The sequence below is a fragment of the Cyprinodon tularosa genome, unplaced genomic scaffold (genome assembly GCF_016077235.1).
Source record: "Cyprinodon tularosa strain WSP-4 unplaced genomic scaffold, ASM1607723v1 ctg147, whole genome shotgun sequence".
Classification (NCBI taxonomy): Eukaryota; Metazoa; Chordata; class Actinopteri; order Cyprinodontiformes; family Cyprinodontidae; genus Cyprinodon; species Cyprinodon tularosa.
The window spans coordinates 378,370-403,487 of NW_024038298.1; the positions used below are offsets into that span (position 1 = coordinate 378,370).

The window sequence follows — 25,118 nt, forward strand, 5'->3', positions numbered from 1 at the left end:
ATTTTGAGTGAGGCATGGCTCACCTTTCCTTTGTTACTGGCTCAATACCAAACCGGCCCCTAAACACTAATCCTGAGCACAGACCCGCCGTTTGCTCGTTCCTGCAGAGGGTCCGCCACATTAAGTGTCATCCCAATCAACGTAGTGGGTAGGGCCAGTGGAACGTTCAGCCTGTAAATTGCGAGTCTGAATCAATTGCACGCTAGCTGGAATTCAGCAGGTGAAACAGCAGCCTGGTAGCGGAGGAAACACGTTCCACCAAATGTAAATTCAGCTGGTTTGCTGCATCTTTGTCACACTGACGGAAATATCACAGTTAGTTTATGAAAAAAAAACGTAATTCATTCCAAAATGGTATGTTCTCTTTCAGAATTGTTTTATTTGGCCATATACATTTGTTTTAAGAAAGGGGCAAATGTTAAATGTTATGTTAACCTGTTTCACACAGCTACAGCCATGCACATTGGGCGTCACTGTGTTGCCATTGGGCGTCACTGTGTTGCCATTGGGTGTTACTGTGTTGCCCATTCTCGTTTATACCCCCCCACCTTTAATCAAGGTGTCTTCCACAGCTGCGAGTGAGACTTCATTGGGAGTGACACTTGATAGTTAAGGGTTAGTGCTTAGGGGGCGGTTTGGGATTCAGTCTTTGTCTTCAGTATCACACTCCTGGACTTTTTGGAGTCCGATGCTGGAGCTGTCTATAGTCAGTGCTGCCACTCTCTGGTTTAGTGGGGAACTGCTTGTTCCGCCAAATAATGTTTAACAAACCTTTAAAAGTTCCTGTATCCAAATTATGATGTGGATCATCTCCAAAATTGAATGGATTGTTCCCTGGACTGAGATGTACCTTTGGTGAAATTTCATTAAAATCCATTCATAACTTTTCAGGTTATCCTGTACACAGATAGAAAAACAAACACACAAACTCGACTAAAAACATAACCTCCTTGGTGGAGGTAAATAGAGGCAGACTTTGTTAGGCCAGTGCCAAGAATCAATCTATTGTCTAAAATGGGTTGTAAGAAGCACATATAGTGCAAGCTAGGGATACATGGCCTTAATTTTACAAAATAAATGTGTTAAAATCCCAACCTGTTTGTGTGGACAGATTGTAGCACATGAGACAAGCTCTGCACATTTTTTGCTTCTAATTAATAGTTATCTAAAAAAGATCAACTTGAAAGGTTTTTTTGTATTTGCTGCGACAGCATTCTTTCTGCCTGCCATCAGCCCTGTTTGTAACTGCACTAATTTAACAACTATGATTTTATATTTGACATTTCTAGATACAGAAATAAAAAAAAAATATACAGGTGACAAATGTGTATTTCTTTTCTGATGTTTTCCTAAACCTATATTACCAACTGACTTATCAACAAAACAATTCAAATTTATTCAAAAAAAGTATAGGCAGCTGATGTTAGCTGATTGTATGAAGAAAACTTCTCTGGATTGTCATTGTCAGCTAAAGCACAGATTTTTATTTAGGGAAAACTGTACCAGTGGAGTCATATGTGCATTAGCAACATATCAACATGTTTTCATTATATTAAAGTGTCTTTTTTAATCTAATTAATAATTTCTTAAATTATATTTAAATTGATTGATGCCCAGTCTGGGCATCAATCTGAAAAGAAAAACTGATTTCAGATCCTCTCTGATGAACAGGAGGGAATTATACTTCTTTGGTTTTTAACATGTTATCTAAGGGGGAGATGATGTGGGAACATGATTTTCCTTTCATTGCATAATGCACAGCAGCCATATAGATGACAAGGCATATAGCTACTCTGATATGCTTATTTATTTTTAAAAAAGCTGGAATTACAGCATATCGCTCCTAATGCAATTTTAAAACAGATTAAATCAATATCAGATCCGGTTAATCAAATCACATACCCCTGTAAATTTGTGAGTACACTCAGCTTTATTTAAAATATATTTTAAGTCAATGAAATTTGCTTTTAAATCCCTATACTATCATTTTGCAACTGGAGCAAAGAAAGTATTGCGGAGCGTTTTTGGAGTGACACGTCACTAACCCAACTCTTACCCTTCATAAGATCCCAGAGGAACTAAGCTACAATAACACACTCACATTCACACACAACCCCCACACAAAATGTAGCCTTTTAATGTATTTTAAAATGAATAAAGACACTATTGGGCAATTTATACACGCTGGACACAAATGTTGGTATGTTAAAAGAAAGAGCCACACACACACTCACTGAAACATGCACACTTGTCCAGTGTTCATCCTAAACCCACCCCCATGCTCAGAGCACTATCAATGGGAATCCTGTCCCCCTGCAGCAGGCTGCAGGAAGAGCCACGCTGCCCGACATTCCTCAAAGAGAGAGGGGGAGGAAAAGTGGGTGACACAGCCATGAAAAAAGGTGTGCTCTCGAGCAGAAAGGAGAACAGCACAACTTTAGGAAGCTAAAGAAACATATAAGAAGCATTGAGAAAGACAGGCGAGAGATGGTGGGGGGCTAGAGGAGGAGGAGGGGGCTCGAACGGAAAACCCAAAGGTGAAGAAAAAAAAGAAAAAAAATGTAGGCATTGTTTGTCCTGCATGAGGCACCGTAAGGCACGCTGAGCAGTAAGAACAATCTGTGCCCTGTGTCTGTGAGGAAAGTTGTGCTGGACAGAAAGGGAAAACTGGAGAAGGACCCGAAAGTAATGAAGGACCAGTACAAGAAGCTGAACATGACAGAGGCAGCGGTTTACCGCAAACTGAAAGGCTGCCCACAGTGTAAAACAGTCACACAGGGAACAGGTCCTCACTTCTCTATGTTTAGATAATTACTGTACTGTTGTTCAATTAGTAGCTCTGCAGTGCTTTATTGTTTTTTTTGTCTTAGTGTGTGTTTTTCTTTTTTTCTTTTTTGTGGCAGCAGGATCCATGCATGCTGCAGGAGTTTAAATGCACATTTATTCTAATTTCCATTAAAACTGGATGGAATGTATGAACCAACGCTTCATCAGTCTGTTAGCTGTGTAAAACATGTAGGCTAACAGCACTCAGACACACTGCAGAATAGAGCTTTGTGGCTTTCTACTTTACAGTTCAAAAGGAGATTTGTTTGTTTTAAACATTTGTTCTCATTTAGCTATAGCCACATGTGTGCCAAACAGTTTTACCCCTTAAAATACATCTTCACATTTTACGTCAAACTCCTATTTCATGGGGCTCTTTAGACAATATACCAATTCCATATGGACTCTAAGTGGATTAAAATGAGATATGGTTGTCAAATATAAATGAAAATCAGAAAAGTGTTTTGTGCATCAGTTTGTGACCTCCTTTCTCTGTAATTACAGCACGTCTTTAGGGATCTTCTCTACAGGCTTTGAATCTCTAGAGGCTGACATTGTTTTTATAAATACACAATAGCTGGCACCGAGTCGACTCTTTGAATGGAGAGTCTGTTATCATCAGCTTTATATAGCCAATTGCACAAAGTATTGACTGCTTACAAATGCATACATGTTCAGTCATTTATTTATAAAACCACTTGAAATCATATTTAATTTTCCTTTGGCTTGTGTGGCTTTTTCACATAAAATCCCACTTAAATACACTGAGGTTTGTGGCAATAATAGAACAAAATATTAAAATGCATGCATCATTTTTAGGTGTCTTTTTTGTACTATAATCTTAGGTCTGAGAAAACTAGAGTAAAGGCTTACTTTGGATGTTTGTTGAACATGATGGGTAGAAATTCATCGACGGGCAGCATCTTTGTTAAAGGCTGAACTGCCAGTAACTTTCGAGCCCCCTCCTGTGAGAGAGCGTAAGCGAGGGTCCAGTAGGAATAGTCGGCTTCAACCAGGTTGTTCACACCTTCCACTGAATGCTCGGGCTGCTGTACCTGCATACGCTTCCTTCCCACATAGCTGGAGGTAGAAAAGGAAAGACAGAGTACGTCGCTTTCTTTAGGATCTAAAATGACAAGAGAACACAGAGGTGCTCATTTGTGTATTCAGACTGGTTCTCACATGAGGTCCCAGTCCAGGTGGGTTTTTTCTATGTCCTCCATTATAGCCTGAAGTCTTCGTTTAAACCTGGGCTCAAACCTCACATCATCCTCCAGAACAAGGACCTTCTGGAGGCCACGCTCAACCACCTGTGGAAGAGAAAAGTAAAAAGAGGAGAAAAACACATTTCAGCTCTATGACCAGTTTCCGTGTTCTGCTCAGTGTTTATAGGTTGACCGCCGAGGCGCTCATAGATCCCCCCCAATCATCACCTCTGGACCACCTTGCTTTACATTCGGTGTGAAGTGTTTTGAACAGACCCTGCGTATGTGGACCTTCTGCTCATTGTTTGTTTGCTCCACCTCCTTCTAAGAGTAGATTAAAAGTTGGGATAGGTTGATAGAAACTACATTTTCTTTCACCTAAATTATCTCCACTTCATCACCATCCTACAGTACACATTATGGAGCGTTATTAACATTTATGTGCAGAATCTCTGAAGACTTTGTTTATAATCTAATTTCTTCCTGCCCTCTTCCCTTAAGGGTTCATATATAATGCTTTTTTTAACCCAAATAATATCACTTCACTACTATGCCTTAGGGCTGGACTGAACCTGTTTTATTTTTCAGTCTAAGCCTAGCATGCATCCTTAGACTTGTCACATCTTTGCTGAGGATTTTATTCTGTTACTTTTAACGTACAGGTAGAAATAAGACGTATTTTTCTAATCCCAAATCACCAATATTTAACTTTTTAAAATACTGTTAAACAGTTTTTCTTTTTAACAATATCACCGTTTTTTTAAGTGCTGGTAAAAGGAAAAGGTTTAAAGAAAAAAAGGACCTGCGTTAAACATGATTTTTTAATTTATTTGCTTATGCTCCCGCCCTCACCAGTTTCCATATGGAGTGATGACTCAGGAAGCAGCCGATCTCCCCTCTGGTTAGGACGCGACCAGAATATGGATCCTTGTAGCCTGGCAACATCTCTATTCCAAGTGCCTGCAGCTGGGATGTATTCAGAGCTCTGAGAGAAAGACAATAAAAAAGAAAAGATGATGTAGAGAACAAAAATGCAGCATAAAGGAATCTAAATAAACATTTTATTCAACTGAATTAGTCGTCATTATAAACCATGCACGAACATCATGCTGCCACACAGGTTGTCAGACAAATAAAGGGACTTACAGGGATTAGGAGATTCCTAAGAATGGATTAAAGTCTGCAAGAAGGAGGAAAAATAACTCAAGCAAGAAGGAATGAATACAAAGTTAGAGAGGAAGAAGGGCTTCCTGACAGGAAATGTGACAAACTCAAGATGAAAGACGAAAGCTGCTGGAAAGACTTTGGTTGTTTCTGAGTAAATCAGTCTGCCTTAGAAAAAAATTCAGATTTCTGATTAAGATGCTAAGCATGCAGGCGTGTAGCCTTTGTGACCTACTTTCCGTCCACGGCGTCAATCAGTGTGCCATGAATGCCCAGGGAGGCCATTGTTTTCAGCATCCTGGTCCTTCTGTCCAGCCGCCGTTTCAAGTTGATCAGGAAAATCTACCGTGGCAAAATAAAACAACTCATTCCACAGTGGACAAACAAAACAACAAAACTAGGATTTGACACTGAAAATGTTTAGATTGTTGATTAGAAAGCAAACCTAAATACCAGCAGACTTACTTCATCAAAGCCCATTGTATCCGGGGGCAACAGTGGTGCGTAGACGTACTGAGAAGGATCGATGTCGTGTTCAACTGATAAGAAAATACCAAGGGGTCTATGTTAGGTCTGAGCAGAAACAGGGAGGGGTTGGAGGGGTCTTAGAGAGGGGTCACCATGGAGCCATTATGAAGGGTCATCAAGGTCAAGAGGGAGAAGAAATAACACTGAGAGGTGAAGAGGAAGTCAAGAGGTAATAAAATCTAAACATGAGGCGTCTTGAAGAAACTCACTTAGAGCTTCTGTGACGGTGTGTATGAAACTCTCCTTTTCATCCTCCACGTTTTGTTGAGCTTTGAGAGGGACGGGCAGGAAGCCATAGTGTTCCTTGTTGCACACATACATCTGCACGCCTGAAACACACACACACATAAACAGAATGCTGTAAGACAAACATTTCCAACACACATGGAAATTAGGCCAGCATTTCATCCTCTTATCCTCGACCCCAGAGCAACCGCAAACTTAAACACAAAGGCATTCTCACAGAAAAATAAACATAAGAAGAATTAAAATAAAAACTGAAAGAAATCAGGACCATTTAAACACCAGTGTTGCTTTTTCATAGTCATGTAAACTTTTCTTATCCTAATATGTCCAATTAGTTCGTTTTTAGCTCACCAACATGACAGAATAAGCTATTGCTTACACAGTTGTCCATTTACAAAATTGTCAAAACATGTTTTAGCAGGTAAGATGAGAAAGGCTGGATGTAGTTGTAATAATTATTAAGCTTAGTCAATTATCTAAAAAAAGAAACTTTTTTGAGCAAATATAAAAATATAGGAATAAATAAATATATAAGATAAACACATTAAAAAGTCTTTTAATGGAGCAAAAAGCAAGACCTTTTAAGCGTTTTCTATTTTTTTTTTTTGTAGAAAAGCGATCACAAATCCTTGTTTTGTTCTAATAAAAATATTACCTTTTTATTGTATTGCAGGCCAAAAAAATATATACTTTCTGAATGATAATGATTTTCTGTCTTAAATAACAAAAATAAGATGTTTGGCCACTGAATCATTTCTGCTTAATGATTTGGCCCTTATGAAAATACACGGTTTAATCCCTTATTAACCTTCACAGATAGAACACATTTTCTACAGATATATAGATTGTTCTACAAAACAATTTTATGCCAGAATACTGTTTTGGTATAGTTTAAAGTTGGTTTTTGTCACCTCCTTAGCAAAGATTAAAACTTTAAATAGAAAACACAAATGTGTCTGTTTTAAATAAGCTTTTTTGTGATATGGCAGCAGGCGATAAAGAAGATAAACATTTATTGGCCCTTAGGTTAAAACATGGTGGTGGCAGCATTATGTTATGTGCATGATCTTTTATTGAAGAGCTTCACTGGAAAAACATGTAGAAATAAGTAACAATCTCTTAAATTAAATGAATTTACCCTTAATTTAAGTAGGAAAATTAGATACTTTGCCAATGGAATGAGAACTTTTAGTCTTAAAATAAGATGATTATATAATATGCACTTGAAATAAGATAATGCAATTGTGTTTTCTTATTTTAAATGTAAATCGTCTCGTTCTAATAGGCAAAATGTCTCTTTTATCCCCTCAATTCAACAACAAAATCACTTACTTTAAGAAAAAATGACTTATCTAGATTTCATTTTTTTCCAGTGTAATGTTCGAATTATAACAATGACTCAAAAGGTTGCAATAATCGACCCATGAACAGAGTCATGCAGTTTTTAGGCCATGTTTTGTTATTTTCTAGAAAATGACCAAGTTTCTTCAGCATTTAAAAACATTACTTAAGATGATTTAGATTTGTGGAGAGCAGAGAAATTACTAATCAATAAAACTTCAGAATTAGAAAGAAAAACTAGCAGAAGGCAACAAGGCAATATATAAAAAAGAAACAGAGAGGAAACTCCACTACTTTTGATTAAGCTCTCAAGTGAATAATTGTTCTTTTAACACATGTGGGAGAATGTGCAACAAAACAGCAGAAATGCAATAATTTAAAGTCGAAATATTGGATTTTTTTTCTTACTTTCCAGATGCATTTTAAACAACAATGCCAAGTACTTTTTTATGTTCATGAAGAAACGTTCTTCTCCACTTTAGCCCTAGGAAGAAACACAAAAAACTTGGGGGGGGGGGGGGGGGGGGGTCACAGAGTAAAGTCTCAGGGGTCAAGAAACCAGGTGTCCCACCTGGATGGTAAATCTTTGAAGCCTGGACAATAATGAGCCTTAAGGGTGTAAAATCTCTGATTTAAGAAATAATTGAAGTCACCTTTATCCTCCTGGGGTTGATATTCATTTATGAGTTGGACAAAACTTATGCTTCCATCTGCTAATGTTTACATTAATCCTTTCATGTGTTTATTTGGTTTTGCAGCACATACGAGGACGTTTAATGATCCTGCTTGTTACCTGTTGCTGATTATTAACTCCACAAACTGTGCAGCCAGAAAAGCTGCACATACTCAGCAAAGCAATGCATTGCAGACATTTGTCTCTGAAATCTAGAATGAATCTGACATGCAAAGAAACTGTTTCAGCTGTTCATCAGTACACTTTGGCATGATGTAAAAAATACCTTCTTTGTTTTGAGTGACTGCTAAGCTAAGACAGTGACTGATGGCACGCATTTCATGAGGAATTTGCTTCCTTGCATGAAGTCTCGTGGTTTGGTGAGAGCTGCAAACCGACCTGCTTGACGTGCCGAGAAGGCAAACACCATGATATCATCAAAGGCCCAGCTGTAGTCCGGATGAGGTGGGTAGAAAGCCAAGTCCCGGCTGGATTCACGCCGAAGATCCAAAAGAAAGGTGCTGTGCACCATGGGAACAGGGAAACAGCCAAGCCTCTTCCACTCCCTGATGGGCTGGTAGTCCGGGGTTCGCTTGTAGTAACCCTAAGAGACAAAGATGTTTAGTTGATAACTCTGAGAGGATGGATGAATGCGCTGACTAATGCCTGAGCTGCACCTGTGGGGTGACACCACACCAGAAGTTGGAATAGAGAGAGCGAGACTCCAACATGGGGGCGACCAGCGTCAGGTTCTCGGCCATCAACAGGCTCAGCACTCGGGGGTTGGTCAGCAGGTTGTCACTGTCAACAAACTGAAGAGGGGTTGCTTTTAAAGTAAGGAAGCTTTATGTTTTGTTAAAAGACAAAGATGAATAAAAACAGAAAAAAAATATTAAATATTTACAACAGAATTATAAATTCTGATCAATTCTACACAGCAAAGTTAAAGTATTCATGAAGTTACAACCACAAAGATCATCTATAAACAGTATTTCTTCCCAATTTAATTGGATTTGTTGTGGACTTTGACTGGCCAATTCGAATCCAACATGACTATGCTTCAATCCAACCCTTCCCATAGCGGTCATCAATGTCCTCTGATCTGCTGTCTGTCTAAGCTGCAAAAAGAATCACCCAACAGGATGTTTTTACCACCGAGTCTAACAATGGAAATGTTCGGTTTGGGTTATTATGGCTTGTTTTTTTGATAAAAAAAACACACTAATGGAGCCTGAATACTGATTACTGATTAGAAATTGATCAAAGTTTTTCTGCATTAATAAGTCAAATTCAAACCATAATTATTCATTTTGAAATTATACGCATAAAATAAAAACATTTCACTGATGAAGCCTAAAAAAACCCACTATGTGTAAGTCCTACTGAGTAAAGATTAAATCCTTGATGTATGCCTTCCTATTTCTACTTCAGGTGTTACCAGTATGTAGTCGGCCCATCGTTCCCTGGCAGCCTTCAGGGCCGCCTGTCTCAGCTTCATGACGTGGCTGAATCTGGAAGGAGGCCAGTGTTTCGGACCCCACTCATCTGTGTAGGAACTAAAAAGGAGAGTAGAGAAAATCATCATCGTTTCATGAATAACATTTAGAGATGTTTGACTTTGTTTAGACATTTTGTCAAAGAAACTAAGAGTTCACTTGTCCATTTGATGAGTGGATATTGTCATATTTTAACCCCTAACAATTGTTCTTTCAAATAAAAGGACCATAACTATAGCTAATAAAGTATATGCAATAATATATATATATGGATGGATGGATGGATGGATAGATAGATAGATAGATAGATAGATAGATAGATAGATAGATAGATAGATAGATAGATAGATAGATAGATAGATAGATAGATAGATAGATGGATGGATGGATGGATGGATGGATGGATGGATGGATGGATGGATGGATGGATGGATGGATGGATGGATGGATGGATGGATGGATGGATGGATGGATGGATGGATGGATGGATGGATGGATGGATGGATAGATAGATAGATAGATAGATAGATAGATAGATAGATAGATAGATAGATAGATAGATAGATAGATAGATAGATAGATAGATAGATAGATAGATAGATAGATAGATAGATAGATAGATCTCTGTTCATGAACATACCTCGGTTCCTCCATCGGCCTCCACTCCACGTAGTGATAAACACGCTGTGCTCTTTTCAGCCATTCTCTTAACATAGCAGTGGTGTTGTCCACATTGTGGTCTGTTGCTGCCCTGTAAAACATGCAAGGCTTTAAACTTAGACATGAGCTAGGGCATGCTGGGATCAAGGTATGGAGAGCAGGTTTTATAATGTAACAAAATTAAGCTTCAACCAGCAGGCTCAGTGTTGTAAACCACACATGCTGCAGGAGAGTTGATCAGTTCAAAGCAGCTGCAGTGAAAACAAGGCTTTTCTCAGGTTTTTGGGGAACTGATGCAGTTAACTTTGAACAAAAGCTGTCCTAAAGTAACAAAGCACAAACTAACACATATGCACTTACAGTAGCTTCATTTCAAAGATCCCCAACTTGGTTAAAGGTGTTCAATCATAGAAACAATGGAATCACTGTGCTTAATAGTCAAGTGTATGCAAATTTATTAAAGACAGAAATTAACCAAGAACATCCAATGCACTTTATTTTATTTATTTATTTTTTTTCAGGAATAACCAAAATAAACCTCCACCGTTCCCTTCCTCTACCTAAAATTAAAAGGTAATTTAAGGCAAACTGTCAACAGGATATTAGGAAAAATCCCGCGTCTGGCCATGTGAAAACAAACAGACATTTGGTGGTTTTGGACTTTTCCACTGCCGGCTGTAATATTCCTAGCTGTGCCGTCTTTAAAATTTGCTGCCATTTTTAGGTTGGACAGATAAACAAACAAACACACTTTACACAGCGAAAAACCAGCCAGGTCTCCACACATTTACATCCCCACATCGACACACTACACCTGTTCTCTTACTTTTATGGAAATAAACACACAGAAAAACTTTTTTTTTTTCAAACATTGTTCCCCTAAAAATCTCCGATCTTACTCACATGTGGAATTTTGATTATCTTCTGGGAAACAAATAAAAACCTCATCCAAATTAAACATCTGCAGGCCACAAACTACAGGGTCAGCCATTCTAATACTATGTGTCTGTATAAGTATGTACTTGCAAATATGTGGCAGAGCATGTGGATGATCATTTCTGCATCCTGGGAATGTTCTTTTACAGCAGTGTGACCTGTTATTTATGTGCTGCAGGACTACTAGTTTAAAGTTTTCAATAAGCGTGTAAAGCTAAAGTAAAACTGGGAGGATAATGGCACAGGCAGGGAAAAACTGACTTTGATGACTGGTTCCAATATGTTTTTTTGTTGTTTTTCTTCTGGGGGGTTTGTTATTATAGGCCAGGTCAAAAGTGAAACACCTGACTGATAATGAGACGATGTGCAAACATGTTTATGTGCAGGTTTCTTCACTGTGCTTCTGTCAGTAATAATAACTGTGCTCCTGCAGACTCCATTTGCTTATTATTAATTACATTTAATTTATTTCAGTTTATGTATAAAGCGTCAATTTACAACACATGTCATGTTAAGGCACTTTACGGGGACAGTTTAATTAGATCATAAAGTCAGATTGGTTCATAGTTTTCTATCTAAGGAAAACCAGCTGATTGCACTGACTCAAAGGCAATCCCTATTGATCAAGAGAACATCTTAGAGAAAAAGTAAAAACAATGCATAATATAATATATGGGAACTGAGTGTGTCACAGAGCTTTTTCAAACACCTTCTGCATCTAAATTCTGTTTCTGACTTCATGAACAGTTTTCTTACTACAGTGTGTCCTTACTGGGCTTGCTCTGTCTACCTCCAAATTGAATGAGGATTGTTGGAATGGCTGTAATTCTGTGGGCAATCTTAACTTCATCAAAGATGCCAAAAGATGTAAAATGTGTCTTTAACTTTATACCATCATTTATTTGGTTTTTTAACTTTTTAAACATTGATTAATAAAGCTTCATTTATCCAGTTGGTGGATTTGCTTCACTGTTTTCAGAGTTCAGTGGATCCCTCCTAGAAGCCGCTCTGGGCACTGAGGGCTCAGTAAACTGTGATTTTCCATTACAGCTATTACATCTCCGGGCACTCTCTTATTTATGGATATGTGAAACTAAATTATGCTTAAAGCTCCTTGCAAAGTTATTCACACCATTTGACATTTTCCACTTTTTTTTATTTGAGAAATATAAGCATCAAAGTATTTTAAGGTATTTTATGTAACAGGCTGAAAGAAAGTAGTGCACAAACGTTAAGTGGGAGGAAAATCAGCCATTTGTTAAACAAACTTCGAAAAGTCTAGGAAGTATTTTTATTTAGGAACCTCTGAGTTGCTAAGGAACAACAAAGATAAAACACCGAAAGCTAATAGAATGTTTTATTCTATGTGGAGTTCAAAAATAAATAAATCTAGCCAATAAGGAGGGACTTAATTTTAAACCTTTAAGAGAACGAAGGTCCCACTGGAGATTTTACACATGGCACAGTGGCACAATAGTTCAGTAAGTTATTCAGGCCTGCGGCTGATGACAAGTTTATTAAGGATATTTTTTAAATGCATCTTCTCTCTTGCTTGTCTTTCTTCTTCTGACATAATGAGTTTCTACTTTAAGCCCTTGTTAGTCATGCACCACTTTGGAATAATCTATGATATCAAATCTAAGTAACATACTTTAATGTTCAATAATTTTCCAAGGACTTTTCTTTTCAGGTTTAACAATTTTATCTCTTTAAAACAGTTTCTGACAAGTGCTTGTCCTTTCCGGTTTCATTTTCCCTAAGTTAATATATCAGAGTCTCTACAGCTGATTTCAAATCCACAGGGGGATTTTGTCCATCTGTTCATAGAAAGGAAACCCACAATGGATGTGCAACCCTCCATGCAAAACAATGAGAATCATTATAATACTGTTTTTCCATATAATAAAAAAAATCCCCAAAAATCTGTTTGTTTGTTTTTTTTTTTTTTTTATCTGTTGTTTTCTTCTGTTGCAGCTGGCTATCCTACTCTCTTGCCTCATAGTGTTCACACGTTGCTGTTTTTTAAAGCTTACAGTAAGCAACAGCCTCATTATTCTGTTGCCTGCAGCTTTAGGAGTTAGGCTTCCTCTCTTCTCAGAATTTATGAGCACCATCTGGACAACACATGAGAGCAGGGCCCTCACCTACACACCACCGTTCCTTTAATATCACTTCAGAGACTTCCATTTATACGTCCCCTATCTAATCTCCTCAAATTCAATCTTTATGTAAACATGAAGGCAGTCATCTATTAGATATTATCATCTAAAAGATTATACAAGCTGCACAGAGTGAGAACACAAACATCAGAGTGACTCCTGCTACAAACAGACCAATCAGCCTTCATTTTCAGAGGCTCTCATCTCATGCATCTGTGCAGCCAGTAAAGTACTAACAAAGTGGGACCTTTCAAGCTGTTGTAAAAGGTTCAGTAACAGGAAGCTGATATTGTAGATCACCTGAGGGCTGTAGGATCAGGCTTGTTCCTGCAGCCTCTCAGAATCTCAGTTAAACTGGAATCTTAATTGATGCCACCCAAGAAACCCCTTTCCTTTTACAAATGAACAACAGAATGCTACTATAATGTAACATGATTGGGTATTATATTATTGCAGTGGTTACATTTAATCTGATAGAGAGTTAAATATTTAAAGGTAAAAGCTACAACTTTCTCCGTCAAAATGAAAAACTTTTCAATAATAATGCATCCACAGAACATCTAGAGTGGTACAACATAAAATGATTAATTCTACTAAAATAAAGATTCTAATTAATTGTTTAATGAATGTTGATGTAAATTAATTATTATATAAATATTTAGTTCTGGCTACAATGTTTGGGTCAAAATGAAAGGAATCTGCTTTAGGAGTGATAGGTTGAAGTGATGTGAGACGGAGCTCAGGCTTTGAAAGATGGTGGCTCTGTGATAGAGCTGAGGAAAAGCTTCTTCTCAGTGTTACATTTCTCAGATTCAAGTCAAAGGAGAAACAAAGCAGCTACAAGAATGTAGACTGATGTCTATGGCGATCACCTGAAGGCCACTAAATAAAGTCCTTTGGGCCTCCTGCACTACGAAAATTACCTTGTAAGCAAGATGAATTGTTGGGAGATTTGTGAATTCAAAAACTCCTGAAAAGACATCTTGCAAGAAGCCAATGGATACATTAGCTTCAAATACAGAAATGTTTAAAACAAATTAGACTCAATTCAGTTTATTTATATAGTGCCAATTCACAACACTAGACGCAGTGACGTGTATGACATCAACCAGAAGCAGGAAACTGAAGCAAAACAAACATGGCTGTGTCTGTGGATATATCTGTAGACTCCCCTATTCAGTCTGTTCTAGCTGGAAAACCATCTGTTTCTTTTTGAAAACAAGCAAAACAATGCGATTTGGGCCTTTGTGGATTGGGCAAGAGTTTAATTTATCAGTAAACTCTGGTAGTTGTGGAACAAATAAGGAAGATGCAGAGGGATCCTTTTGTCATAATTGCGTCTCTTTAAGTCGCTCTCATGGACGACCAAGAGGCTGAAGCTGAGAAGCTTCGCAATACTGCTGTAAACGTTGGCGACAATGATGAAAAAGTCCTGTGAAGTGATCACCAGCTGCTATTTGGGAATCCAGAATCATGGCTGTCTAACTCTAAATGGAGAGACATGCTGAAGTACACACCACATACAAATGGTAAATCAATATAAAACACATACGTCTGATACATAACATCTTCTACTGCTACTCTGACTGGCTAAAAGCTTGTAATGGGAGGCAGTGCCACTTGGTTCTTTACCCAAGAACCGTAGTTCCCGCAAACAGTCACACTGTTCGCAAAACTATGTCCCTCTAGTTTTGCGAACCCTTTCCACAGGAGCCTTTCCAGATGGATAGTGTGCAGAATTCAGATTGAACTACATGTATTAATCTGGTTTATGCCAGGTTACTACCTACATACCTAGTTATTAATCCTTCTGCAGCACACTTCATTAATTACCCACTCCTGCAAAGTGTGTCAGATATTCTGCCCCAAAACACAGAGACTGGCCCTTTCAGATAAAGACAGGTCTGAAAGGAGCTAGCATCATTTTCAGCACACTGTTGACCCAATAAGCTATCTAGTATCATCCCCAATGGAATTAAGGAGTGAGAAAACCCCTCTCAGGCCCCGTCCACACGAAGACGAACCCTGGCCTAAACGCACAAATTTTTCACCAAACCAGCCTCTCATCCACACGAAGCCGGCGTTTCGGGGGTCTGTAAACGATAATTTTTTTATTCAGCCTTCAGAGTGGGAAGATTCTGAAACGCCGTTTTCGCGTTTCCATCTTTACGCCCTAACCGCATTTTTTTTTTTACACGCATGCGTCATAGCGTCGCCTCTACACACGCATGCGCGACCAGTATCACAACAACAATGGCGCCGTTGCTAATGCTACTCACCCTGCTGTCGGGCTTACAACAGAATCTTCTTCTTCTGGAATATCTCCAGGAAGAACAGAGCAATATCGACCACATAGTTCAGCACCTGAATTTCACTTAACCACGAAAATGGACCCGCAGGGCAACCATGTATAAATATTAGTGCACATCCCCAACATTTCGTCGCTTATTTTTGCTTTGGCACCACAGCGCCACTTACAGGCCTGGCATACATTTTGCAGCGTTTTCATGCATTCGTGTGGACGCTCACATTTATTTTACGTCTCCGTCTTTACGGCAAACGTTTTGGAAAATATCAGCGTTTCGTGTTCGTTTTGACTTCATGTGGACGGGGCCTCAGACTGGACTGCTGAAGCCTTTGCCGCATAATGACCTTGCAGGAGTCTAATGTCTCTGTGCTGTCTTTGTGGTTTGTTCCCTGAGCTGACGTGGCTGTCAAGTTTTTAATGGCCTGAGAGGGCAAGGGAGACAGAGAAGAGGTGTGGAGAGGGTATGTGTGTGTGTTTGGGGGGGTAAGGAGAAAAGAAGGAGAGAGGAGGTGTTAGGTTTTAAGGACTCTCTTGGCTGAAATTCCTCACAGCTCCGAGGGTCAACAACAGCTTCAAAAGCTGTAAAGTTGCACAGATGTGCCATGTTCAGCATTCAGATTCAAAAGTTTAAAAAAAATATGACAATTCTCAGATATTCAGGAAAGCAAATACATATCATAGTATTTAGACCTGACACTTAGCTTCAAGTAGAGGTGGAAAAAACTGTTTTAGATGATCACCACTTCTTGCTTTGATTGTTCAAATATTTAGATTGATTTGGATGTGCTCAAATGGTAACCGGCATGCCAGCCTGTAAAGAACGGCCTTCCTCGATCTTCACTGAACCATGAGAATGAGTAATTACTCATTTGCAGACTTCAAATCATTTTGCAGGTATTGACTTGTCAGTCTTCAATGTAGCACAATCATTTTGGACCACTGGCAGAAGTGATTGCCTCAGCAAAAAAAGAACTCTGAAAATATGCATATCTAAGACTTTTGCTACAAGATAAAAGTTGATGGGGGGGAGTCTGAGGTAAAATCCAGAGTTTAAAAATCAAATTATTAATTCAGTACTCGATGGACTGGCGACCTGTCCAGGGTGTGCACAGTCTCTCGCCCGTAGACAGCTGGAGATAGGCACCAGCACCAGCACGGGATGGATGGACTGTGAGGGTCAGACCTGAGAGCACAGCTGCAAATCTATTTATTTAAATGATGTGTAGCTGATTGCTAAACGTATTAAATGAGGCAGACACTTATCTGGAAGTTCAATCCGCATCCAGCTTTATTGTCATTGAACAGGATACAATGAAAGTGGAAGCATCTCATTTTAGCATTCATAGTCAGGGTACAACACTTGACAAACAGTCTGAGATAATATAAGCTAAAAAAAAGATTTTGGTCCATCTATTTGGCTGGTAGGAGTTTGCGTGTCAGTGTGTGTTTATTGGTGTTTCTATGGTATTTTGTTTACAGCCATAAGGAGAACAAGCTGTTTTCCAGTCTGTTGGTGCTGCCTTCCACTAGCAATGGAGGAGGCAAATATTAATCTGCTCTATTTGCGTACATTGTAAATAATAGAAATAAATGTTACTTTACTGAATACTTTTTAAGTTCTATGCACAATTGTTAGTATCTAAATTAGTATCTAATATATATTTTTAAAAACAGCTGTAATATTTTATAAACCTATAGAATTGGTTTGTTTCTACTTCTAGACTGTTATGGTTATTTTTTTATTTTACTTTAAACATCAGATCCATGGATCTTCCTTATTCCGCCAGAAGTTATACAGTATGTCTGTGGGAACCTCCTGCTGATTAAGGACATTCCTAAACCGTAACAAGGTAAGATGTACATGGCGGCTATATGAGGGAGTGGAGCACTGAATCTTCTTTCGATACTCCACCAGTCTTTCCTTTATACCTATTGAAATTTTAAATCAACAGAATGTCAAAGAAATATATAATAATTATTGTATTCACTCTCCAAGCAATCAGTAATTGCTTCTAACAATTCAAGAGTAAATTACTCCCAAAAGTCTTCTACAAACTTGATTAACCTGAGGTAGCTGTAAAGTTAAATATATATTTGGGTATCTAAGTTCTTTCTCTGAATCTGTTTACTCTGTTTCTTGTCTGGGAAATATTACCTTGACTATGTTAGGAGAGCTAAAGTTGGAGCCGATGTATGAGAATTTGATGTATGAGGACTCAATGGAAAACAGGGAGTAAATCCAAACAAAACTATAACAATTATAAAATTGAATCCATGCGTAGTAATCTAAACCAGAGATATAAATGGAACACCATGAGCAGTCATAGGCATATTTTGGACAAAACCCTGTAAATAGCCTATTCAGTGCCAGTGCTGAGATCAGACAATGCTGGCAGATACCTGAAAATATAATAATTTCCAAATGTAATAATGAACTATTGAGATAATCTGTTCCTTACAACTCGGTCCCCTAAACATTGGGTCACTTTAATAGCAATAAAAAACCCACTTCTTTCCCTCTTATGCAGTTCAATAACATCTAAATTTGACTCCTATTTAGCACCTTATTTGCACTCTGCAGTCTATGGGCCTAATCTTCAGAGGGTCTGTCGTCTTAAACCAGGTGCAGGCATGTTTGGACATGCAGAGCAGATCTTTACAAAAGGCAAAAAGTGATTTGCGTTTACAAGTTCGCAGACAGTGAGTGGAAAGGCTTTTTTGAGTTTGTGCCTTCATCAATATGCCGACTTTAATGATCATAACTGAACAAATTCATGGGTGGAGAATTTGCAAATTAAAAAAATTGAGGAAACTCAGCTGCGGCTGCAGCTGTTGCATCTTTTTTAGTACTTCCAAAAGTCAGTTGCAAGCACAAATATCTGTAGGACATGCAATCTGCTTATTGTCATAGGATGGAACCAAACTGGTTTGTACATCTTAACATTTGTAAAGCAATCTCCATGATAGATAGATCTGCAACACACAGACTATTTGCATGTACTAAAACTAAATTGCATGTGCAGTTTAGCACCCCTTATTTGGAATCTTTGAAGTGTTCCTGCTGCTGATAAAACGATGCAGAAGGAGGTATAAGCAACAAAGATCTTTTCCTTCAACAGCAAATTAACTGTTGTCACCTTCATTGGCTTCAAACATATTTATAAAGTTTTCTTATGAATTTGCAAATACAGATGTCAATGTTCCCTATGTGGATCTTTGGTAGACCAATAGATTTTAGCTCATAAAGGTTAAACTATTAAGTTGCTACTTTAGAGGTCAAGTAAATGAAGTTCAGCTGTTTGTAATCTGGTGTCAGTTTAACCCATCTGTACTGTAAATGCTTCTGAGCTTTGCTAGGAAACAAATGATGAATAAACAGCATTATGGTTGGATTATGATCAGAAACCGGGTGGAGTTAGACAGGTGAATGGAATGAGTAATTAAGCCAGCCATCAGCACCAAGATCATGACACTAACATGAACTGCACTTTATGTAAACCCATCACACTACCTCACCATATGCATATTTTAAAACTTCTCCTAGAGATGTTTTTTAGACACTATAAGTGTTCAACTTTTTCCTCTGAAATGCCTTACATTTTTTAAAAATCTTTAATCTAAAAAAAATTATACAATTTATCTCTAGATGTATAAACTACAAACTGGCTATTTAGGTTGCCTTTGGATCAATATCTTTCCTCTCTGTGGACTTTCTGTTATTGTTTTGATCAAATATGAATGAATTTGCCTTAATGTGGATAGTGGTGCTCCATTTGCAGCTTTAGCAAATTCACAAGGTCTTTAAGCTTTAAGGTGTCTCTTTCTCCAAAAGTATGGTAGTTGGTTATTCCAAAGATGTTTTCAGTAGTTTAAACAGATGAACATAGCACAACTCCAGCCATCTGCAAAAATGTACCCCATGATGACCCAGATTTGCTGAGGTGCACTGTTCTCTTTCAGATATCTTGCCTGATTTCTTTCAATTTTTCCATAACGTCACAATTGGAAGCAATGTGCCTTCGAACAGTGTCCACAGGTGTCCCTCAAATAACTTTGTTCAATTTGGGATTAAGAGACTGTATTCTGCATTTTTACAGAAGCTGTGGAACCCTTTTTTTTATTTTGCCAAACAAACCTGTGTTCTGAGGATCTTATACAAACTGTAAAAGTTAGTCACTGCTTTCAAACCTGAATCTGTTCTTCTTTTCAGGCCAAACATCAATGGAGCTCAGCTGTTCAGAGAGCATAACTTACCCAAACAGACAGACTTTCATCCAGCGTTCAACCACAATTTATGATAGTCCACTAATCCCCACATTTCAAGTGCACGTGTCAAAACGGCTTTAAAATAGTTTGATGACATCATAACATGTGGAGGTAAATGTCTCTAAGCTACTTTATGAGAAACATCATTACATTTAACTTCTCCCTATGCTTGACAGGAGCTGTAGTATATGACAAGTCAGAGCTAAAGTATTTAGACAACTGTGGAACAATTTTACCGTCGGCTGTCATTTCAGAAACTGAAATAAATCTTATTTTTATAGAAAGTAAATGCTTTAGATCAGCGTATTTCAGTTTTTTTATAACTAGATCACATTGAACAATAATTTACAAGAACCAAGTGTTTGACTTAAAGACTATAATAAATCATACCAAATATACCAAACCTCATTGTTTATGACCTCTGAGTTGGTGAAAAATATATGATTTTCTAGTAACTATTTGAACAGACAACATGAAGGTATAAAAGTAAGAATGCAGGTCCTGAGAGGAAAGCCCAAGTATGTCAGTTTAATTTCCACTTTGAGTCAAACTCTGACAAGTCCAGAAATCCTCTCAGTCCCAGGATTAGCAACTGGAAAGTCATTCCACTTCAATATGAACAGAGCCGGCAGGCAATCAGAAGCAGGCAGCAAGTAACAAGTGAAGCGAGGATCAAATTAACTACGCATGGCTTAAAACATTAGGACGTTTTGTCAGGATTGGGAGAAAACACGGAAAGCCAAAACCCAAAGTTTTCCATTTAAGGAGTTCTTTATGACCCCCTTCAAGCTAAGGAAGCAAAACTGAAGACGATCAAACCCAGATATCGAGTATTTGATGGTGTTATCTTGCTGGACTCTTTTTCTAATTCAGCCTTTGATTCCACAAACACATGTCAATGAGAAACAAAGGTCCCAAACTGCCATGTTACTGGTAGTTTCTAACACTGCCGACTATTCTCTCTCCATAAACCTTCCCCCCTTCCTCTCCTAATACCTTGCATTTTTCACTTTACTAACACAGGCATGAGAGGTTTTCTCCTTCCTCTGTTACTACTTAATGAGCTCTGTGCCCACTTCAAGGCAAGAAATGTAAGGAAAAATTGGGTCATGATTTACTGACAAACAAATGACAGCAGAGGTGGGATCATAGATTAGATCTAACCTCATTAAAGTGTTTTTGTTTGTTTGTTTTACCAACTCACAGATCAGCTACAGGCTTTCTGCACTTTTTGGGAATATGACTGTTAGTCTCACTGCATGCATAAAATGCTCAGTTGAGACATTTGGTGGTGAGGAAGTGGAGACAAGTTTGTGCGGAGGGACATGAGGGCAAAAAACAGCGGGGATCCAAGTGGAAAAAGGGTCCCAGTGCTCTTGCGCACCTCGCTCTTCTAGCTGGTCCAACTTCACGAATTGTTTTCCGCAACTCAAACAAAACAAGCCGGCAAGCGGATGTAGATTTGACCAATCAGAGGCCTTCTGTCTGCGGCACTGTCTGCTGTCACCTACAATTTGGGAGAGGTGCAGCAGATTGTCTGCAGAGGGGGCAGGGACGTCTTTGCGTTCACTGCGACACCTTCGCAGATGACCTAGATGTCCACACGAAGACGAACCCTGGCCTAAACGCACAAATTTTTCACCAAACCAGCCTATCATCCACACGAAGCCGGCGTTTCGGGGGTCTGTAAACAATCTTTTTTTTATTCAGCCTTCAGAGTGGGAAGATTTCGAAACGCCGTTTTCGCGTTTCCATCTTTACGCTCTAACCGCATATTTTTTTTTACACGCATGCGTCATAGCGTCTCCTCTAAACACGCATGCGCGACCAGTATCACAACAACAATGGCGCCGTTGCTGCTAATGCTACTCACCCTGCTGTCGGGCTTACAACAGAATCTTCTTCTTCTGGAATATCTCCAGGAAGAACAGAGCAATATCGACAACATAGTTCAGCACCTGAATTTGACTTAACCACGAAAATGGACCCGCAGGGCAACCATGTATAAATATTAGTTCGCATGCCCAACATTTCGTCGCTTATTTTTGCTTTGGCACCACAGCGCCACTTACAGGCCTGGCATACATTTTGCAGCGTTTTCATGCATTCGTGTGGACGATCACATTTATTTTACGTCTCCGTCTTTACGGCAAACGTTTTGGAAAATATCAGCGTTTCGTGTTCGTTTTGACTTCGTGTGGACGGGGCCCTAGTTTCGAAGTATAAATGAGCCTTTAGGCTGCAGTCACACTGTAGGTCATCTTTGGCTGCAGTCACACTGCATGTCATCTATAGGCTGCAGTCACACTACAGGTCATATATAGGCAGCAATCACACTGCAAGTCATCTTAGGCTGAGTCACACTGCCAGTTTCTCGAGTAGGCTCCCCCTTGCGCTTTGGTGGGAAACTGCTGTGCGTCCCTAGATTTTCTAGACCGACGTTGCAGAAGCGTACCAGCAAAATTGGTTCGTGACCAGACGCAAGTGATGTTTGATGTGTGCAGTTGCAGAAGTATAATCCGCCCTTTAGGCTGCTGTCACACTGCAGGTCATCTATAGGCTGCAGTGGCACTGCAGTTTATCTGGCATTTTGCTGAAATTCTGCTAACTTGAATGTGTTGAGTAAGTGTAACATATTCTTGTTTTTCAAGTGCATTTAATACACATAAGTGGATTAATCTGAATTATTTGTGCATTCATTAAGCATAACTAAACAAACATTATCGAAACAAAATTTTGGTGTCATTATACTAACTAAAATGCTTGAGATTTTATTATTAACAACTTTAAATATCAACTATTTAACTAAACTAAAATCTAAATAGTCAGGCATTAGTTTGAAAAAAGAGAACAAAGATGTTTAGATAACTTTCATTTTTCCTGTAATGAACTTAAAAGATTTTGAAGTAACTGATTTCCTCAAAATATTTGAGAACTCTTCATTTATTCGGGTTTACAGTGTTCATATGCGACCACCATCAGAGCAACCTGAATGGTTTGAGACCAGCATGCGCAAAAGGACAATACAGACAACACACAGCAGTCCCTCTGTATAAAATTGATGATAGTTGTGGCTGTCACTAGAGGGGTATTAAAAGAAGACAAGCTGTAATAGTGGATCCTGTTGTCTCCATGTTATTAAACTCTTGAGTGATGGGTGACAATATTTGGACCTCATTGTTAACATAGAGGGAACTTAAGAAAATGAGCACAACTGTTACCGACCATTTCCAGAGCAATCAGTGACTGTGCTGCACAGACGTCTCTGTGGATGTGTAGAGGGAACTCTGACTATGAGAAAAAACTCAGATAAAACACAGCATGGCTGTTCAAAAGCTTGGAAAAATATCCCATTTAGTATCACAAAGTGACTCAAATAAAAAAAAGTTTTCAAAGATTTAAAAAATTTTTAAAGATTGGAATTGGGTCGCTCAGGCCATCATCAGAATCCAGTCTGATTCCAGTAAGATTCCCAGCCCAGTTGTAACCCAGATGCACAGAGAGCAGGGCACTCTTTATAGAGGTAATAACAGATGTCTGCATCTGTCTTATCATCATAAGTTGTTGAATAATAGGAACCGCATCATAACAACATGAAGAAAGGTGGGAAAAAATAGAGCAGAGCTATTTACAATGTGAGCACTGTACTAGAGAGGGGTCTGTATGAATGAGTAGTCAGAGCCTGGAAGATAAAGTGAGAAAACAAGACGACCATTCTGATACTTAAAGAAATACATCAGATATATATAAGTAATAGTACCACACATACAGTATATTAGTAGCAAAATCCAGATTTTCTTGGGAGGTGAAAAGGTTGGAATTGACCCACCCTGACTGCCAGAAAATAAAAACAATATGGATCTAGGTCACATTTGCCCGTGTTGTGAACAGAGCATGTCTCAGGCCTCTTGCTGCTTACTTTAAGATTCTAACTTTGATTAGTTATAAGGGAATAAAATATCTCCATCTCTTTATTGGCTGATGATTAAAGGATCCATTCCAGTTATTAAATCTGCTTTAGGCAGTCATTTCATAGTAACCCTAAAAAAATATCATGTTAACTAGGGATCAATTTATAAGCCTCTTCATATTACTTTTTACTTCTTGATTTTAAAATAAATTTAGTCCAAAAGAGTTGCCACCTAAATATCGTGCATATTTTTTGAAACGTTTACATGCCAATCTATTCGTATAGATACCCAAACATTGTTTTCTTGCTTACTCGTTAGGAAAATCCTCTTTATATCATATCATTTTATTGTACTTGTTCTATTTTAACTCATTGTGCTTGATTTATCTAATTTTTCCAGCAAAGTGTTTTTTATAGTTCATTTAATTTGATTGGTAAGAAACATGCTTTATAAATAAATCAAATTTGATAACTAATACATAAATGAATAAGTAAAGTGATATGAACCCCAGGTTTATTAATACACCAGTTATTCCTCGCTTTCAAAAAGGTCTAATTAATTATGTATAGATATAAAGGAAAATCAGCTGAGCTTAATTTCTTCTGGCTATAAAATCTGTTGAACCATCCATGAACATTAACGGTGGAAACTCACAGAGAGCCTTCAAGAAGAAGCACATTGGCCTTATTATTTTTTATATTTAAGGTTTACTCCTCCCATTTGCCCGTTTCATTATTAAACTGTACAAGGTGATACAGTCCAAACACACAAAATATGATAATATATTCAATATGCCACTACCAGATAGCTAAAAAGTTCTAGGTTTCTTCACTCCTGTTTTATCAATCTTTTTTTTTTCATCAGTTTTAGCACACTAGTTACAGTAAGATTAATTCACCTGTTCCCTCTTAAAGACAACACATAAGTAAAGTGATCCTTACCTTTAATATTCTTATTTAGGCCCTTTGGTTCTGTCAAATAAAGACTGAAATGCTAATCTGGTTGTTTAAAAGACTTGATTCCCTACAGTATTTGTATTTGTTTTTTAAATAACCCCTTTAGAATATCATGCCTTAGGGGGGAATTTATTTGGTGGTTTGGCTCAGGCATTAAAGTGGAAATTATGATGAAAGCAAACGAAGAGAGAACTGCTGGCGTTATTTCTTCTTAAACATGTGATTTCCTTAACCAACATAACCACAAAACAGCAATAAAGATTGTTCAAAGTAAAACACTTATAATGTTACTGCATTATATTTTCTTTTATATATGATTGCAGTTTTATAATGACAGCTTTTCTGTTTTACATTACCAGAACCCAAGCAGCAATTTGTATGACAGTGCTTGATCATTAGTATTTAGTCATTAGTTGACATTTATTGGCCTTTTGGTTAGAGTT

At 38.2% G+C, this 25,118-nt stretch overlaps 1 protein-coding gene across 1 annotated transcript in view; it reads right to left on the reverse strand.

Moving 5' to 3' along the window:
• colgalt2 (collagen beta(1-O)galactosyltransferase 2) overlaps window positions 1-25,118 on the reverse strand; it is a 34,378-nt gene that overhangs the window by 5,785 nt on the left and 3,475 nt on the right. The window contains exons 2-11 of the mRNA XM_038279032.1: window positions 10,120-10,230; window positions 9,422-9,539; window positions 8,661-8,795; window positions 8,383-8,587; window positions 5,933-6,052; window positions 5,661-5,734; window positions 5,431-5,537; window positions 4,884-5,016; window positions 4,009-4,136; window positions 3,700-3,906 (exon numbers count right to left, since the gene is read on the reverse strand). Coding sequence (XP_038134960.1) covers window positions 3,700-3,906; window positions 4,009-4,136; window positions 4,884-5,016; window positions 5,431-5,537; window positions 5,661-5,734; window positions 5,933-6,052; window positions 8,383-8,587; window positions 8,661-8,795; window positions 9,422-9,539; window positions 10,120-10,230 — 1,338 coding nt within the window. The remainder of the gene's footprint in view (window positions 1-3,699; window positions 3,907-4,008; window positions 4,137-4,883; window positions 5,017-5,430; window positions 5,538-5,660; window positions 5,735-5,932; window positions 6,053-8,382; window positions 8,588-8,660; window positions 8,796-9,421; window positions 9,540-10,119; window positions 10,231-25,118) is intronic.